Source organism: Periplaneta americana, chromosome 7 (genome assembly GCF_040183065.1).
Source record: "Periplaneta americana isolate PAMFEO1 chromosome 7, P.americana_PAMFEO1_priV1, whole genome shotgun sequence".
NCBI lineage: Eukaryota > Metazoa > Arthropoda > Insecta > Blattodea > Blattidae > Periplaneta > Periplaneta americana.
Window position 1 is genome coordinate 173,991,496 of NC_091123.1, and position 20,109 is coordinate 174,011,604.

Below are 20,109 nucleotides of genomic sequence, written 5' to 3' on the forward strand. Positions count from 1 at the left end.
AGAGTGTTAGTTGAAAGGCCAGAGGGAAAAATACCTTTGGGAAGGCCGAGACGTAGATGAAAGGATAATATTAAAATGGATTTGAGGGAGGTGGGATATAGTAGAGACTGGATTAATTTTGCTCAGGATAGAGACCGATGGCGGGCTTATGTGAGGACAACAATGAACAGCCATAAGTAAGTAAGTTGTCAACTAGAGTCAGGTCGAGAAAAAAATCTAGACATGAAATCTGACGTGAACTCTTAAAGGGCTGCAAGAATACCAGTGGAGGTGATGCTGGCAATGATTGTGATAAAAGTAATGAAACAGCTAGTAGCCTTTCTTTATACCCCATGGTAGCCTTGAGTTCATTAGCAGTCGTCACTCCCCTTCGTAAACCGTAAATAGGTCAAGTATTGAAGCAAACTGCTTCACCCCTGCATCCTGTAATTGAGAGGGTGGGTATGTAGCCATTGCCAACACCAGAGAGCAGCCCAGCTTTCCCATATAAACGTGACATCACCTTAATCCATCAAAATATGAAATTACTAACATTAAAAATGGTTTCCTCAGTGAAGAATTGACTCTTCAGTTAGGGAGTGAATATCTCAATTGTATTAAACAAGAAATCATAAAATATCTAGACGAGATGAAAGTATGTTTGATAGGAAGAACATAATTCAAGATCTGGAAGATAATTTGTCTCACCTTTCGAAGTTCAATCTGCTCAACCCTGACGAAAAATTAAATATAATTAACCAATATGTTATTTGGCCAAGCATAGTATATCCTATTCAAAGTATTCCACTTACTAAGATTCCAGTCGCATTTCTTGAAGATGTTGGCAAAATTTTAAGATCAATATAAAAGAAATTGTTGGTTTACTGAATGACATGTTGTATTCACCAAGATAACTCAGAGGATTGGGAATAATCAACACAAGGTGGAAAACTCTTTTAGGCCTACAGCATATTAACATCACCCAAAGATTAACTATCCTTCCTGATGAACACCTTTCCTTATGTGGAGATTAAGGGGGGGGGGGGGAGGTATTATTGAATTTTAATATTCCATGCAATGCCTTCGCACTTTCTTCACAGCATTGATGATGTCATCAAATTCGATCTGACATATAGCGTATTCCGAATCTCACCGGTCCGGTGGCATCAATGACGTCACGTTGCAGCGAAATAAGGAACAAAACTGCTGGAAGGATCGATGGCTGTCATGGCGACTGTACAAGTTGTTGTCTGTGCTACACTAGCAAAATTTTGCGAAATTTTCGTACTCCCATCTCGTTCAAAGAAAAGAGAGCATAAACAATTTATTTCTTGAACCGGTAGTAATAACTGGTCCGTTGACATGTTCGCTCATAAGCCATTAACATATTGTTTTTACGTTGTGCTCATTACAAACAATACAGCAGAACACACCGCCATGACACAACAGTGCACGATGTCATTCATCTGCTAATTCCCGCCCTATACAAGAACCAATCAGATTCAGTGATGGCGGCTGTTGGAGACTGCCACCACCTCAGCAAGTTGATGGCACCGGTGGAGCATCAATGACGCCATTGGTGGAATTCGGAATACCGTGATGCCATCGGATTGCTCACCGGTGAGATTCGGAATACGCTCAAAGCACATCAGACTCGATGTAAAGAAATATATTCGAACTTATTCGTTGTTGAAACAAGATTGATTTGTGAAGGCAAGCTGTGGTTTATTTTTAAGTACTGGTATTGTTGGGTTGGTGGTGTAATTATTATGAGTATTTCTTACTTCGATAGGAAATATAAGTAAATTGAAAAATAAACTCCATCACTTTACGGAATAAATCTTTCATATTAAATTATATAGGCTGCAAGGGATAGTGAAGTGCATTCCATGACCTCTCCTATCCAAAACCCAACCTCAACCTGCTCGTGGTGCAACCTGCTTTTACAGATGAGGCTCTGGGGACCGAGTATTGGCGGTATAACCACACCATCAGAAATAGAGGAAATGCTATTTCATCTTTTACGCTGGCCTGGCACGGCGTAGAAATGTTCCACAAGTGGTGCTTGTGAGAAAGGTCGGTGGACTCTAAAACTCCTCCTGGCCAGGTCCGATGGACCCATTAACCAACGACAGGTGTGGCCCTCCAGTCATACTGGGGGTTTACGAGAGTGGGTGATGTAACCACCATTACAAACAAAAAATTGATGCCCACTTAAAAAACGGTTACACTTATGCTAATTAACCTAATGGCAAATCCATTCTACCAGAAGTTCTACCTGATGGATCCACCACAGAGAAATATTGGAGAGCAAGAATGCTAATGGCTTCGTTGCCAAAGCCCGGCATTAGATAACAACAACATATTAAATTATATAGTGCATAAGCTGAAGAGTGATTAAATAGTATTGTTGACGATATATTATATTGGAAATGTGCTGTTGTTGTTTTCTAATGCCAGGCGTTTGACAATAAAGTCATTTGACCTCTTGCACTCCAATATTTTTCGAAGATATTATCATGGCCAGCCACTGAAGCACAGATTTTGAGGTGTTCCGAATCCATTTCTTGGTTTGAGTTGCACAATGGGCAGTTAGGGGACTGATATATTCCAATTCTATGCAGGTGTTTGGTCAAACAATCATGGCCTGTTGCCAATCTAAATGCAGCTACATACAATTTGTGTGGTAAATCGGGAATCAACTGTGGATATGATGCAGAGAGTCATTTTTTCCCTTGAGATTGTGTTATCACATTTTGTTTGTTGAAGTCTAAGTATGTAGATTTAATAAATCTTTTCACAGAGTAATACGTAGATTTAGTAACAGGTCTGTAAGTAGCAGTGCTGCCCTTCTTTGCTAAAGCAACCGCATTCTCGTTTCCCAGGATTCCACAATGGGATGGTATCCATTGGAATACATTTCTTTTATTGAGTGATATTTATTGAGAGAGCATTTTAGTTATTTCTGCTGTTTGAGATGAAGGTGTGTGTTTAGAGACTATTGATAGAATAGCTGCTTTGAAGTCTGACAATATAACTGCATTCTTAAATTTATTGATGTGGCATAGAAGATTCCTGAGACTTTCACTTATTGCAACGATTTCTCCATCAAAACTGAGAGTTGTGGTTATCATCAATAGCGATAAATAGCTAATAAACACACATCCAATTTGATTTTCAACAATGCATTCTTGTTTATACAAGTAGTTAAATTTAAGCAGTTGATAACATAATAACGTGATCCCAGCATTACAATATAACTACGTAGCTTCACACTTTCCTTTTACTCTCGCCACGACCACGGCAATGCAATAACAACACAATATCTGACTTCCACAAGAACAAACTTAAGAAAAGATTTACAAACAAGTGTTTTAAAAACAAATTTCACTGTAAAATGAAAAGAGAAAGAAAGAGGAAAAATGCCCCCCCCCACCCTGGAAATTGCCGCCCTAGGCAATTGCCGAGGCCTAAATTCGGCACTGGAAAGTGTTGTCACTTCAAACTTCATTACTCAGTAACTTATGTACGATTGAAAGTAAACATAATTAGCCGTGTCAATTGAGCATGCGTAACAGATCTATGACGTATCAATCATATGCCAGCCGGACAGGTCCTGCCTGGTGCCCGTAGCCTGGCAGCAGTGGTCCAAAATGGAAGCTCTTATTCCTTCTCCCGCCGCCTGCGAGGTTCGGTCGGTGATAAAGTTCTTTAATGCACAAAGCATTGCGCCAATTGAAATTCATCGGCAGCTCTGTCAGGTCTATGGGCCGAACATCATGGGTAAGCAGATGGTGCGTCGCAGGTGTAGGCAGTTTTCCGAAGGTCGTCAAAGTGTCCATGATGAAGTAGTGGGCGACTGTCCCTCATCAATGATAATCGTGTTGAGCTGGTGTGGCAGTGCATCATGGAGAACCGTCGCTTCACGATTACAGAGCTGAGCAGCCATTTTCCGCAGATATCGCGATCCTTGTTGCATGAGATTGTCACTAAACACCTGCTGTTCATAAAAATGTGCGCCAGGTGGGTGCCGAAAAACCTGACACCCGAACACAAAATGCAACATTTAGGAGCAGCACTGACATTTCTGCAACGGCATCACGATGACAGCGACGAGTTCCTAGACAGGATCATCACGGACGATGAGACTTGGATTTCGCACTTCACCCCGGAAACCAAGCAGCAGTCAATGCATTGGCGGCATAGTGGATCTCCGGTCAGGACGAAATTCAAACAGACGCTGTCGGTACGGAAAGTGATGTGCACGGTGTTCTGGGACAGGAAGGGGCATTCTGCTTATTGACTTCCTTCCAAGAGGTGAAACAGTGAACGCTGACCGTTACTGTGAAACACTGCGAAAATTGCGACATGCCATTCAAAACAAGAAGCGTGGAATGCTTACTGCAGGTGTTGTGCTCCTCCATGACAATGCTCGTCCACATACAGCTCAGCGCACAGCAGCTGTTTTGACGGAATTTGGCTAGGAGTTGTTTGATCATCCACCCTACAGTCCTGATCTTGCTCCCAGCGATTTTCACGTTTTCTTGCACCTCAAAAAATTCCTGTCCTCCGGTGAGCATTTTGGCAACGACGAAGAGCTGAAGACGTCTGTCACACGCTGGTTCCATTCACAGGCGGCAGAGTTCCACGACAGAGGGATACAAAAGTTGATCCCACGATACGACGAGTGTCTCAATTCTGATGGTGGTTATTTTGAAAAGTACCGTAGCTGAAACATTGCTGTACCTGTTGCCAATAAATGTTTTCCTGAAAGTGTGTTCTTTTTTTTTTTTAAATAGGGAAACTTACTTTCTGGATGTGCCTCGTATAATAAAAGGTTTCGGTTGACTACAAACAAGTTGCCTGTAACATAGAGACGTGCATGCTTTGTGGTAAATATGTGACAAAGCAAGTTGTGCTTCTGAATAACAACCAGGCAATAGTATTTTAGTGCACAGCAAGAAATCTGTAATAACAGATAACATAGACAAAACAAGTACAACAGTTATGATGCAACAAAGAGCTTAAAATTGTCATTTTAATACCTGGACACCTAAATAAAAGATTACTTGTTGCGAGCATGGTCCCAGAAGTGAAAGAGCAGGCCTATTTAGTTCTACAGTAACCATTATGCAAATCTGTATATTGGAGAGATGAGTATGAAAGTATCATTGATGTAAAATTATAAAGAGAATTTGAATAATGAAGTAATATGCGTGGAGTTGGTGAAAATAGGCATCTTTGAGGACGTACAATTTCACTGTATAAAAATAAATATTTCGTCAAACTAATTTATCAGACTATACGATACTGAATTTATATATTTTTATTAGAATGTTAAGACAGAATTTTTTTCAGTTCTGGTATTACAGGATCTTCTTTATTATCACATATGAGAAAACAAAAAATACTGTTCAGATAATATAATCTACATATGAAATCTTCAACAGAGGGGAAATTATATCTGAGGAATGAAGTAATATAATTTAATTACAATTAGTAAAATTTTGGTTTCTGTTGATATTAGTCAAGGACAATCTTTCTACTCTTATTGCAAGATTAGTCACTCTTGCTTCAGTGCGTTTTGCTTGCAATATTTTCCTACTTTGCAGATGCCTCCTGTAGATAGTAACATACTTTAAAATATTGTTGTTACATGTCAATTTTTTTTTTTACAGCTAAATGTCTAAGATTTACATAAGTCAGTTTGGGAGGGAGGGTGCAAAATTTTTTTGGGCCCATAGGCCAAGTTGTACGAGGGGGATCCAAGAAATAACGACCGTTTTGTTGTAATAATTAAAAAAAAAAATATTTATTTGAAAAAACAAAGTCTGTTACATAATTGAAGCTTCCTTTACTTCTCTACATAATCACCACCTACATTTAAACATTTGTCGTATAAGTTCACTAGCTTTAGAATTCCCGTGTTATACTCCTCTGCCGCCAGTTCATTAAGCCAGGTGTTCACTGTCTTCTTCAACTCTTCATCACTTCCAAAACGCATACCACCCAGAAAATCTTTCAGCTTAGTGAAAAGGCATTCCTCGCCTCTTGTTTTGGATGGCTCGCCGTAGTTTTCGTAAAGTCTCACAATAACAATTTGCATTGATCGTAGTGCCTTTTGGCATGAAATCCAGCAAAAGAACACCTTTGCGATCCCAAAAGACAGTAGCCATGACTTTTTGTGTTGAGAGAGTCTGTTTGAATTTTCTCGGTTTCTTGGGTGATGAGGGATGATGCCACTGACGTGATTGGCGCTTGGTCTCTGGGGTGTTGTGAGACACCCAGGTCTCATCACCAGTCACAATTTGATCAAGAAAGGCGTCTCCATCTGTGTGATATTGCATCAAGAATGTCATTGCTGAGGCCATTCTCTGAGTTTTGTGTTGGTCACTCAGTTGCCGTGGAACCCATCGTGCACAGATTTTGTGGTAGCCAAGATGTTGCGACACAATTTCACCAAGCAAAGAACGAGAAATGTCAGGAAAGGCAATATGCAATTCGTCGAGTGATGTGCGCCTGTCTTGCAAGATTCTGTCGTTCACTTTAGTCTTCAGGTCTTCTATGATGAATGATTGGCGTCCGGGTCGAGTTTCATTGTGGACATTTGTTCGCCCATTGTTGAACATTTCGCACCATTTTCTCACATTTCTTTCATTCATTACAGTATCACCATACACTTCTTTCAATTGCCGGTAAATTTCTGCAGGTTTCAAATGTCGGGCATTAAAAAATCGAAGCACATTCCTCACCTCACAGTCGGCGGAATTATCAATCACGTCATTCATTTTGAAGTAACACAAAATGCACAATGGCGACTTGTTGCAACCAGTACTCACAACATTATGAGAACACATGTTAAGGAAGCCAGTTGACCTTCAAACAAGGAAGGGGAGTCAGCTGCGCGGCAGGTATGCGCGAACGGTCGTTATTTCCTGGATCCCCCTCGTATATGGCACTTAAGTTCACTGATATAAATCTTACAATATTATCCTTTACAAAGGGATTAGGATTAAATTTTCACTGAAAAATTATGTGAGAGAACAGTCTTGATTCACAAATTTATGATCCATTTATTAATTTAATCAAGCACGAAACTGAAGAATGTTTAGAATGAACCAATATGTTGATGAATTAATAAACATGCATACGCAAAGTGCATATGCGCACACCTTATGTTGAGTTTTATATCTCAATCTTTAAAACTATGAAAATAAAAACGTAGATAACTGCTTTCTTGGAAACTCCATATTGTAATCTTCAGCAGAAAAAAGATTACTAAAAACAGCAATGGAATGATAATTTTTCATCTTTGTTATAGACATTATCTATCAATGCAATTAAATATTATTATGAATAAGGTTATAAGAAATGCAAACTGTTACATGTCAAATATTTTATTATCCATCTAATTATTATAAAAGTGTAAACAGTGCTGTTGAAAACAATATTTCCTGACATACCTTGTTTCTGTCAATATTTAAAAGTAATTTCAACATATAATTGACCAATCAATCGGTGGGCCAATTCCAGTGACTAGGCATTGGGGAGTGGGGCATCAGCAACAAGTGATTGATATACAGGATTTAAATATTTAGAGCTGGAATGAATATTCTAATATTCATGGCTTAGAGAAATATCTTAATTTCATGCTTTACATCAGATAAAAATTAAACACTTAAATATAACAGAAAATAGTGTATAGATAGTATTGACTCGTGAAATTCACACAGTACACTTTACTGGGAGAGAATGTTTTTTTTCTAGCATTACGTGATATTATATTTGATAGCTTTAATGTCTGCAAATGGAATGAAATGAACTGGGGGAAAAGAAGACTAATAGAAATCCAAGTTCTTACAACTTCTCTTAAGTTCACAAAAGCAAATGCTTGGGATTAAGTTCTCACTAAGTAATTTTGCTTTTCAATATCTGTTCAAACTTAAAATGTGACAGTCTCTGCATTCAAGCTCTTGGATTACACTTGGAAGCAGCATCTTATGCATTGTATAAAATGCGATGCCTTCCCTCAACAGCCTAGTTCATTTTGTAAGGAAAGAACTATTTCATCATAATTTAAATGTCTAATCTCATGACTGATTTGTTTAATTGAAATTCATACATAATAATTTGACATATTCATAAATATTTCTCTTTATAGTCTAAATGAAAAACTGATGCAGAGACAACTTGTTCTGAATGCTGATACAGTAGAATCCCGATTATCAGCCACTCTATTAACCGATTGACGGATTATCCGACTGTCTATTTCTCGCATTTTTTTTCTTCAGAAATAAATAACATATATGAAGTAGGCTACTGTTTTGTACATCATATTAGTAGGTTCTACATATGTTTCGTTAGAGAGTGTTATTACACAGCATTGCCTACTGTTCGAATTGTCGTTCTATAATACAGTGATTTATATAGAACTGACACATTTCTTTCATTGTTTCAAAACGAATTGTGCTAGCGACAACTTATTATACCTAAAATGTAGAGGAATTTTGGGAGATTATTTACCTCTATAGCAAATGTTGAAAATGTCCTCCATCCTGCATAAGGCACAACTCAACACGTCGTTCCATGTTACTGGCCACTCGTTGGAGGACTCTGTCAATAGCTTGAATCTCCTGTGTGATGTTATGCTTCAGATCGTCCAATGTCTGGGGACGTGTGGCGTAAACCCTGTCTTTTAAGTAACCCCATAGAAAGAAGTCCGGAGTTGTCAAATCCGGAGATCTCGGTGGCCACAGGTTCCTGGAAATTATTCGGTCGTCAAAGAAACTTGCAATTAGTGCCATGGATTCATTTGATGTATGGCATGTAGCGCCATCTTGCTGAAAATATCCTTGACTCAGCTCTACATCGTCCAGTTGCTCAACAAACTCCATGAAAATCAGTCGGTACTCTGCAGTGTTCACAGTCTGGTTAAAAAAAAAAATTGGCCCCACTATTCTCTGTGCGGATATTGCGCACCAAACTCCGATTTTAACCGGGTGCATAGGTGCTTCATGGATGACATGTGGATTTTCGATGGGCCAATGGCGTGAGTTCTGTGAGTTCACATAACCGGATAAATGGAACCATGCTTCATCTGTGAACCATGTGATGGACAATATGGCAGGATTTTGCACAATGAACGTCTGAAACCAACGACAATAATTCAATCTTTTATCCTTATCTGGTTCCTGTAGCTGATGAACAACCGTAACCCTATATGGCTTTAGGCTGCCAACAATGGGAATAAAACATAAACATCTGCACATCTAGTGACAAGGAATCGAAACTCCAGAACATTCTGCTTAATTTGGTGCTAAAATTGGGTCATTGAATGAATTTCCAACGGAATAATTAAAGAAAGAAATGTGTCAGTTCTATATAAATCACTCTGTATAACTTGTATATGTCTTCCACGGGTGTTAACAGAAAACGTGTTGTGTTAAGTATCGAAAAAAAATGGAAATAATTGAATGGTTTGAGAAAGAGAAACTGTGGCTCATCTCGCATCGGAATACGAGATTGGAGTTACAACTGCGCGATTTAATAAAAAAAAAATAAGGATAAAGTGTAAAAAGTATGTAAATCTACAACATAAGACCTCCTTTATTCCTATCTTTCCTGAGAGAGCCATTATAAAGGGATTCGTTGTCCCTTAAAACCCGTCGTTGACAACCAGACTTAAATTAGTAAACTTCTGATCCACTACCTAGCAGGTTAAATACAAGACCATGGAGGAAATTACAAAATCTTTCATGGTACGGATTATCCGATTTTTTCGAACAACCGTTCATTACCACGGATAATAGAGGTTCTACTGTAATCAACACCGTAGGTATTCATTCCACTGCATGAACACATCACTTCATCAGAATTTACATACTGTCAGCATGCATCAAGACATATGTATATATCTTGCAAGCATTATACAAATTGTGATGAGAAATGACGATTTACCAGTAGTGAAAGCAACATGTGACTTCGAATACAACTAATCTAGTGCCTCTTGTGTAACCCTTCAAAATGAAATACTGTAGCAGGCAATCCATAAAAACAACATATAGTAGATGTTCATGTTTTTATTCATATTAAAACTGTTACTTTACTTAAAAACATTTTGAACACATACATGGGTATAAAATGAATTTCACTATTCTGTACAGCTAAACACGTAGGTTGCTTCTCTATCACTGCTATTTGTATTATGAAACTACTCACAAGTGGGCAGATTCATACGGTTTACATTACATAGGTTACATATCACAATAAAATACTGACATTGCATGTGTCACTAGCTTAAAAGTGAATAACCAGTAGCACTCGCTATCAAATGAGTGCTCAACTTACATTAACAAGACACATTAAAATATAATTCAGCATTTCAAAATACTGTGTGCATAATTTGCTGTTATACATGCAGTGCAAGTCTCCAAACTACTAAGAGCAGATTCTTTACTTCGTAGAATATTATGGCCAAAGAGTAACATGTACTAGATAATTTTACATAAAAGAATATCCGTATACAGTCAGTTACCAATTTCTGTATCGTGAAACTCCGGATTTGCTTGCAACAATTTCCGGCTTCAAATACATATAGTGTAAACTGGAGAAAAACTGTCAAGATACTTTTTATCAAAAGTAGGAATCTAAATGCTAGTGGTAAGGAATCTGAAAATAAAAAGTATAAAGTAATTAATATCTGGATTTCTTTCATACTCTATCCTACACATCCAACATAGGCACACAGTTATTTCATACATATAACTGAGAAGACTACAGGTCTTTAACTTAAACTTTTGAAGTTAGACTACAATACACCTAAGAATTTCTAAATAACATGTACATATACAGTGAGGCCAGTTTGAGCTAAACCAGGGTGATTCTGTGGTACTACTTATGTGACACACGTACAAACATACACACAAACCTCTGCGCAATATGAGTTATAATCAACAAGTGAACCTACATTAAAAACATGAAAACGGATGGATTGGTGCTACCAAGAGCAAAACTTGTGCTTCAGTATTAGAAACTGGTTACTTACAATTCAGACTTACACCAATTTTCACCCCAAGCACCACATGCACGTAAATAAACCAACTTGTGTCCCCTGAGATCAATGCAATGACCCCACTATATTCATATTATAGCTTGTAAATGCAAAGTTAAAGTATATACACTCACAAAACACTCGCCACACAATATTATTTGACATACTAATATTTAGATAATTACACTCACACGTCAAACACTCCACACCATACGTCAGGATTTAAACAACCCCCAATGTGTTCCCTCAATTTAAGAAATGCATCATTTGAAATAATAAAAAATATATATATACAAGAATATTGGTGAGAAATGATATGAAGAACAGGTGTAGCAAGACTGACTCAATTGGAACTTACAAGATAGGAAAGTTTTCAATCACATAATACATTTAGATTGAAGTTCTGAATGCTATACAAGCTGTAGGGAATATGCGACTTCTATGCAAAAGTTATGGCAAGTTTCCACAAGAAATCTGAAATACAACTAAGCCATTTTTTTAAATATTATGTAAGAAAACAAAAGTCAACATGAAATTATTGTTAAATTTTTTACGCGAGATTTTCACTCATGGTTCACAAGTCACAGGAATTCCAACTATTTTAGTTCATACTCTAAAGTTTACTTGCAATGTAGATTAAAAATCTCAAGAAGATTTCAAAGAATATTTCTCCTATAACAAATTATATATATAAAGCTCTCTGGATATACTAAATTCAGATACATTTTAAATGTATAGCTTTATTGTACATAGATCTTTTTGAACATAAATGATTTCATAATCAATTCATTTTATTATTTAATAAATCCTTATTATGTATGTTTTGCAATTGTTGAACGCAACAACTCAACTGATATATCATATTATAAGGAAAAATATCATCTAACGTCGATCGAAGTTATTGGATTACTGATTGGGGCTAGAGTAACCATCACAAAAAGATTCGCGCATTTTTGTAAGCAGTTTGGTCTAGGACAAACTCTTCTCACTGAAGTATCTATGTCTGCAGTGAAGGGATCTAAAAAAATCCTAAGAAACCATCTCTACAGTTATATAGATTGATCTCTTTGCTATGGCGATCTGCTCACTTAAGTTGGGTCTTGCAAATAGACGACTATGATCACCCAATAGCTAATAGATACTAGGAAATTTTATGTGTTTTCTTGAATTAATGATGTTTTGTTTAGTCTTTTCCAATTATTTCTAATTGTGCTATTTCTTATTCTTTTTCTTCTCCATTGTTTTATTTTATTTTTTTTTTCCATTATAACAACAATTTTATGGTAAGCTTTGTCTTCTAGGCAGCCTTCACTTGGAGGAAGCTGAATAAAATTTATTCGAAATTAAGAAATCTCTGAAACTACTATTAAAAAATAGCAGATCCTTTCGCTTAAAAATTCGATTGTATTCTATATGATCATTAATATGTATCCTTTTTACTTCAATATATAAGACTTAGTTTAAAGTCAGAAAATGTTATGTGATTAGTGTTGGTAATATAGAAATGTAACCAATGTGTGTGGTTTAAAATGTGAAAGATTTTCAAACAAGTACTAAAAAATTAATGAAACATGAAGGAAAAAGGTGAAGGATATAATACTTACTAAAGTACTTAAAATCATGGACTTAAGTCGTGATAAAAGAATAAACTTGTCAGTGTTCTTAGAATTCGAAATTTACATATATATCTTCCGAAAGTATATAATGTCCATACAAATACCAACATGAGAGATTAAAGAATATCTTTACATGCTGGTACTGAATTACATAGTAAAATAAACTTATTTTGTTCTTTGTTCTCTGTACCTTGAAGGGAATCATTAAATGTTTCAATAATTAGTGGTGTGTTTTTCTATAATCAATATTATAGTTTGATGAGAATAGGAACTGCCCAATCTTATACCTTTCATATTTTCATTTCGTTTCATTTTTTCCCCCCCTAAAATAAATATATTTTCAAATTTCGAAAATCACTAAATACAATATTTCTTCTAGAAAAAGTTGAGAACAGATACTTGTCAGCAGAAAAATTTAATTTACTTACTGTAGCATGTGCATATTTTTGTTATGGTCCAAAAATACAGCAATTCTTCATATTGGTTTTATGATATATTCTGTTCAATGTAGAACTTGTATGACAACATTCAGTTATGAAGACAACACAAAAAGTATTTTCAGGATGAATTATATTTACAAGGAATCTTGTAATAGTACATGGCACAGCTTTTTAAATTCGGTGTTGATGAATATAATGCACAAAAATATTGTAATGCTGCCACTTGTAGTGCAGGATTCAGAAAGTAGCACGAACTGGCAACATCAGATTCCAACTGAAATATTAATATTGTTGAGAACTTACTTTCAAATACTTTTGTACCGAATTCGGCATTTTTTACCTAAATAACAAAAACTGAAGTCTTTTTCATTGAGAGCACCCAACTTCAGAAAAGTAGGTAAGCCTCTTTAAAACACAAGAAAGAATAAGTCTGCAAATCTAGTCTCTCAGGTAAAGCTTCCTGTAAAGCAGATTTGAATAATTTCAAGGGAAAAATTGTTCCGGGATTGATACCCGGCCCCGGAACAATTTTTTCCTTGAAATTATTCAAGAATAAGTCTGTCAATAATTTTTCATTGATAATTTCTACATTGAACAGAATGCATTTATCACAAGCTGATCTTTGTGACAGTTAATTTTGTGATTCTGCTTGATCATCAAAATATCGGCACAAAAATTGAAGTAAATGTTGAAAAACCATCCTAAGAATATATGCATAATTCTAAAAGATTTCTTTATAAAGTTCAGGAACATTAAAGAAATAACTAAAAATTTAAGTAGTTTTCATAACAAAGACTTCAGCATGATTCCTGAAAAACGTACGAACCTCTCTGCATAAGAAAATAACTACCTTCAGCTATCAATTGTAATAACTTCAAGCTCTCGTACACTGGGCATATCTGCAATAATAAACATTTTGAATTTTGATATTCATAACCTATATACTACAGACCAATAAAACGAACTTCTTCCTTAATGGTATTCTGACAAATGGCGTGCATATTGAAATGTACTGGAGTTTAGCCTAAAATGTTTTGTAATGTTCTTCCATCATCCACATTCTTTCACACAAGTGAACTGGGAAAATATAATTTTATTTGTGCTTTTATATCATGAAATTTTCATTAATGTCGCTTCTAAACAGCAACATTTAATATATACACTGCAGGAGTAAGAAGATAATAGTGAATGTGTTAATGTATTAATAGGAAAACATATTTTATGCGAACAGACAATTATCTCAAATTTGAAATTTTATACATATTGATTGACATCACTTATATTTTAAGGAAGTCATATAAAGTACATCAGAAAAATATTAAATTGTATTTTATGTCTATTTCCTATGAATGCTAACATAATAGTCTTTAAAATTAATATTAGCACATTTAATTACAATTTTAAATATTTACTAAAACTGTTCCTACACATATTTTTGACAATAGATTAAATTTTGATCAAATTCTATAGATATCAAAGGCTAGTTCACGATTTAACGATACTTGCAATATATTGTAGTTGTATCATTTATAAGTTCTTGCTGCAAATGCCTAATTTGAGTGATCTGGAGGGCACTTTAAACAGAATTCACTTTGACGTGAATAAATACCTCATTATGCCTGTACTTAGCAACAGCAATAACTTCGTATTTTTTTTTTTTTAAATATGAAGGAAAAACAGCAGCATTTTCTGAAGTGAATTTACTGTAATTTAAAAGCAAAACAATCACAGAATCCCCGAATTCTGACTTGCCAATTTTCTTTCACATAACATAAAACATATAAAGATTTTGTCTGGTTCCAGCTATGGACATTGTAACTTCATGAAACTAATTCTTCAAAAGAATGATAATGAAATACTTTATGGAAGTCTGTAACACTGATGGTGATGAGGTATTAGTGTCTGCATATTTAAATCCACAAAAGTAGTCATAGAAATACATTACACACCTTTTACAATATGTTTAGTGAATTTGAGTAATTTCAGTATGTCGGTTATTTTATTAATTGCTGAGTATGGCTATATATTTATGTGTAATTATATTTCCTAATATGACTGACGTACAGAAGTGTCACTACTTTACATTTCAAAAGACTTGAAGTAGGTATTTTGATCTATAATCTCTATAGGCCTCTCGTTCAACTCTAATGATTGTGTCAGGTGTTCATTACTCGTCAGGCTGGGCTCTACATGAAATTAAAACAGGAACTCTTTCAACATGAATGTTATAGCACTTAATTTGTACTTATTCTCAGGCTACAAGCATGGTTACTGTAGGGGAGGGGGAAGAAATGGTACCACTCCCAGACTCTAGGCTTACAAAAACATAATAATACCTATTTCACGTTCATTAGAAATGTATGTTTTCCAATATTTCCTACATCCAGACAATTGTTTTCTATAATAGAGTGGACAAGGAGCTAATAAAAACTTAATCAGAAATAAAAATGCATGTTATATCAATTGAACATTTCATAATAATCTGCACTTTAGTTCTACCGGCAATATATACATGTAGAACATTTAAACCAAAAAGAAGTAATTTAAAAAGAAAGTGCAATGACATTTTGAGGCTGGAAAAACAGTAAAAACAAAATATTACGAATTTAATCATGAAATTTTCACAAATTTTATGTTAGCCACTCTACTCAATTTCAATATAATTTTATTTACAAGTTTTATAATATTACAATTGGAGAGCTGTGGATATTAGGGCAATTGCGAGTTTGCTCCTAAGTTAGTTGATATTAGGGGCGAACTTGACAAAGAAGCTCCAATGCAAGTTCGCCCCTAATATCTACATTGTTCTATCTATTCTTCAGGTAACAGTATAGTTCTGAATTATAAACATTTGTATGGATTTATATTTACACTTTTCTTCCAGTCTAACAAGAATGTTGAGAATTTGCCATTCTAAGAACTTGAAATACTTCTACATGAATAAAACTGGAGAGCTTAGCAAAGAAGTGAGGACAGCTGTCGTTTTCCACTATATTGTTATTTGCCTAAATATACCATTCTCATGACACTATGTAGTAGAAACCAAATGCTAGTTTGAAATACCACAATGTTCTCACAATGTACTTTTATTTATATTGTACATACAACAACTCTCTAAGACTTAAAAAAAAAAAAAAAAAAAAAAAAAAGAGAGAGAGAATATTGTATTTCGAATTTCTAGTACGGTACAAAGTGTAAGAAAAACATCATACAGTTTCTAACAGACAAAGAAATACTTCCAATAAACAGGTCTTTTAACGGATAATACTGTTCCTTATACACGCAGCACATCCATACTGTGGTTCTTTAAATAAAATACTGTTATTTTACAAAAGTTGTTTAATGTAATAGCATGATATCTATGTTACTTGACGTTTACTCGAAGATATTCAAGAAATTAGATGAGACAATCTACAATTAAACATCTTATAAGTTAACTTACGTGTTATAACAAGTTGCCTTACATTATAAAAATCAAACTGATGAGATACTGGTCTCTGTCATGCAGTATGTTACTTTCTTACACCCAGTCTTCATACAATGACTTTGTTATATTGCACATAGAGACGATCTGACTTTAAATGAGACAAATGTATTTATAAGACGGAATTTACTATTAAAACAAATGTTAATGATGTCCGAAAGATTAGTTAGTTGTACCTGCAATTAATAAATGCTTTAATGTTTTGCAATATTTCCTGGAATATGTAACAGTAGTACCGATCTTAATCCTTATCAAAAATGGTGTGGTAGGCGAGAAATTCCTGGTTATGTATATTCAACGAAATTACTGAACTGACAGAACTGGAAATAATAAATGAAGAAAAGAGGTGAAATAAAACTGATGACAGAATTATATTATCAAATTTCCTACTGTTGTTTAATAAAATCAGCCATTATGTAGCTTTATAAATGAAAATCTTGTTCCCAAATCAAATTCCAAGCCTCTTAAATTGTCTTCGAATGAAGATTCGTTTAATATAAACAAGCCAAAATCCAGAAATAATCGTATAAATCATTAAATTACATATAAAAAAATGACAGTCTGTACAAAAGCACACACATGGTAATTAACATGTAGGTATACCTAAATTCATGCATTTACATCTCAATGTTTTCTACTACAGTCAGGCTTGTTTTTTATCCCAGTTTACCAACACATGAACATGTTAACTTTGAATAAGTTGTGGTATACATTTTCACCTTTACTTAAGTATACATACATTGAAATACATTTGATGTCCATGAATGTTTTCTTCAGAAATAGTTTACAGAACAGTATTCTTCAGACTTCACATAACTAGGGGTCGTTATCACTACCTTTAATTATATGTAAGAATGAAATCGTCAAAACCCATAAAAAATGGGATTTTACCTTACAGCTCAATAAATTTAATCGATATTCGTAACGACTAGGCACATTACACTTACGAACGTAGCTTTCAGTCAAGATGGGGACAAGTTGGTTTTGGAAAAACCAACGGCAATTGATTTGAGATTCTGAATGTGTAAATAAAACAATTTCGTAGGACATAACAGTTTCCATATCAAATACAATGATTATTTGCTTATTGTAAGTAATTCACAAGTTGAGCAGGATAATTATTTGCTTTAAGAATAGTAGTACTAAATGACTGATAAATAAGAAAATTCTCATTTGCGCGTGTACATACATATATAAACACACAATCATAACCCATTCGTCCCAGTATGTACATAACACATTCACATAAACATACTTAACAGGTACGTATTTGTTGGATTGCACCGAAGGGAGTTTTTCTTTCTGTAGAGCAAATTGCTTAGTACCTCATGAAATTCACAGTGCAATATTCCACAAATTCATAAATTGAACATCTATGTAGGCTTATTCACTAAATTAAACAGAATTACCCTGGTTTAATGATATATATATAACCAAACAGAACGGCATTAACTGAACGTCTAAGAATGTGAAAAATACCTTTAAAACTGATAAATGCAATTTTCATGAAAAAATACAATTTTGGTGCTCTTTTTATATTAAAAGGAAATGTTCCTTATTCATAATTAACTCACAGCTACCTGAATTTGAGCACTGTAAAATTGTTTCCGGATTGTTTTATTAAAATTGATTTCAAGCATTTTCATCTGCAGTTGGAAGCCAAAATGCCATATTGGTACATGCTGATGCAAGCATCATATATTTGGGATTAAACTGAACACACTGCACGGGTGCAGGATGATCAGCATTGAGGACACACACTTTATATCCTGTGTCAGCATTCCATACGTGAACTCGTCCATCTGTAGATCCACTAAAAACAAACTGTGAATCAGGGCTGAACGAAGCCTCGATAGGAATTCCTTTGTTGTTGAGATGACCAGTGAATGTCTGCATTGGAGTACCATGAAAAGCATCAATAAGTCGAATGATGGAGCCATTAGTTGAAATGAGGATTGTCTTTCCATCCCGACTAAATTTCAAACCTGTCCAATCACACTCCTTTTCTTGACTCAACTTGAAAGTTATAAATGGGCCTTTGTCAAATGAACGTAGATCATAGAGCTTAATACTCTCCGAATTCACACCAGCTGCAAAAATAAGCCCCTCTGGGTCGTAGGCTGCAACAGGGCGCCCAGAAAGATGCATTAGTCCTTGACAGTTTGGAGATCGTAAGTCCCATAATCTGAGTGTTTTATCCAGGGATCCCGAAAGAAATGTATCTTCTACAGGAGAAATACAAAGTGATACAACCTTCTTTGTATGCCCGGGGAAGTATCTTATGTATTTGTTATCGTGGAGGGATAAGTATCTTATTGTGTCATCAACTTTTGTTGAACTGTGAATTGCGGTATTTTTTGCATGTGTGAAGTGAATAAGGTCTACCCCATACTTTTTACTGTTGACAGTTCTCATCTGGGTTCCTTTCTCACAGTCGTAAATGACAATTTGATCATCTTCGCTACAGGAAATCAATGTATCTCCGTTTGGGGAAAAGTCAATGCTGTTTATCTTATCGGTGTTCTCACGAAATACCTTAGCAACTTTAAAACTGCGAACAACGTGATCAACCAACTTCATTTTTGAGTTGGGTTTTTGTAGAATTATGGTTTTCTAAGGTGGAACAACAAATATTTTGTCAAATGTCTTCTCAACACTGCAATCTAGACGAAACAAAGAACAAACGCCGATCAGCCAACAGCACCATTCACAAAGGGCAGAAGCATTCCGTTCTTCTATGCCGTACTATGTTAGCGTACATTAGTAAGTACGATATTTAGACAAATAAAAAAAATGTCTGAAAAATATTCGACTTGAACTGAGTAGGATATTTATTACTTTTAAAAATCTGGTGTACTTTTAATAGCGTCAGACCTCCTCAGGATATATTCATCCACGAGCATCCACTACGATTGCACAGCTCTCGACGTTCGACTCGATCGTTAAACCCCAACCACATAAACATTTTCTAAAATTCTCAGTCTATACACGCTCAGACTATTCTCTTTGGAATTATCTCTCTGAGCAGAGAACAAAGGTTATTTGCCAAAGAATTTTCTTTGTTCTTTTTGCTCTCTAATCTTTATCAAGAAAAACTGGTGAAATATTCGAAATTACTACTACCAATTACATTTTTATTATTTGCTATTATTATTGCTTTTACATTCGAAGGGTCTGTCTCGGGTTGTTCAGTACTGAGTTGCATATGCTGCTATCTATAACGACTAATGAAACTAACATTCCCTCTTGTCCTTAAAAAAAAAAGGAAAGCAAGAGTTCGAAAGGGTTATGTGAACAGCGATGCAGTCATTATAACATTTAATTTGTATGCCAATTCAATTGTCTCTGGACGTAAATCACCAACTCTTGAACGCAAAGTTGAATCGACGTTTGATAAGTGAACAGAAGCAGTGTCGCCACTTAAGGATAATTACCCTAACCTAGGGGAAAACCCGATGTTTCCCGAGCTTGGTGCTGTGGTGGTGCTTGATGCTGCTGGCTCCCGTGTTTGCTTCGGTGTTCAGTATTTTGTAATTTGGC

The 20,109-nt window shown here is 35.3% G+C and overlaps 1 protein-coding gene and 1 long non-coding RNA gene across 2 annotated transcripts; both read right to left on the reverse strand.

The window, feature by feature from the left end:
• Nucleotides 1-7,360: 7,360 nt before the first annotated feature.
• LOC138703759 (uncharacterized) lies at nt 7,361-19,533 on the reverse strand. Its single transcript, XR_011333261.1, has 2 exons — nt 19,444-19,533; nt 7,361-8,739 (listed from the first exon to the last, which is right to left on the reverse strand). It is a non-coding gene; the product is annotated as an uncharacterized lncRNA (long non-coding RNA).
• On the reverse strand, nt 10,039-19,507 carry Wdr82 (WD repeat domain 82). Its single transcript, XM_069831910.1, has one exon. The coding sequence runs from the start codon at nt 19,147-19,149 to the stop codon at nt 18,202-18,204; it is 948 nt and encodes a 315-aa protein (XP_069688011.1). The 5' UTR covers nt 19,150-19,507; the 3' UTR covers nt 10,039-18,201.
• Nucleotides 19,534-20,109: the final 576 nt, after the last annotated feature.

Bases quoted from the DNA above. Each gene is read 5' to 3' on its own strand.
- Wdr82 (XM_069831910.1), bottom strand. From the start codon at position 19,149: ATGAAGTTGGTTGATCACGTTGTTCGCAGTTTTAAAGTTGCTAAGGTA.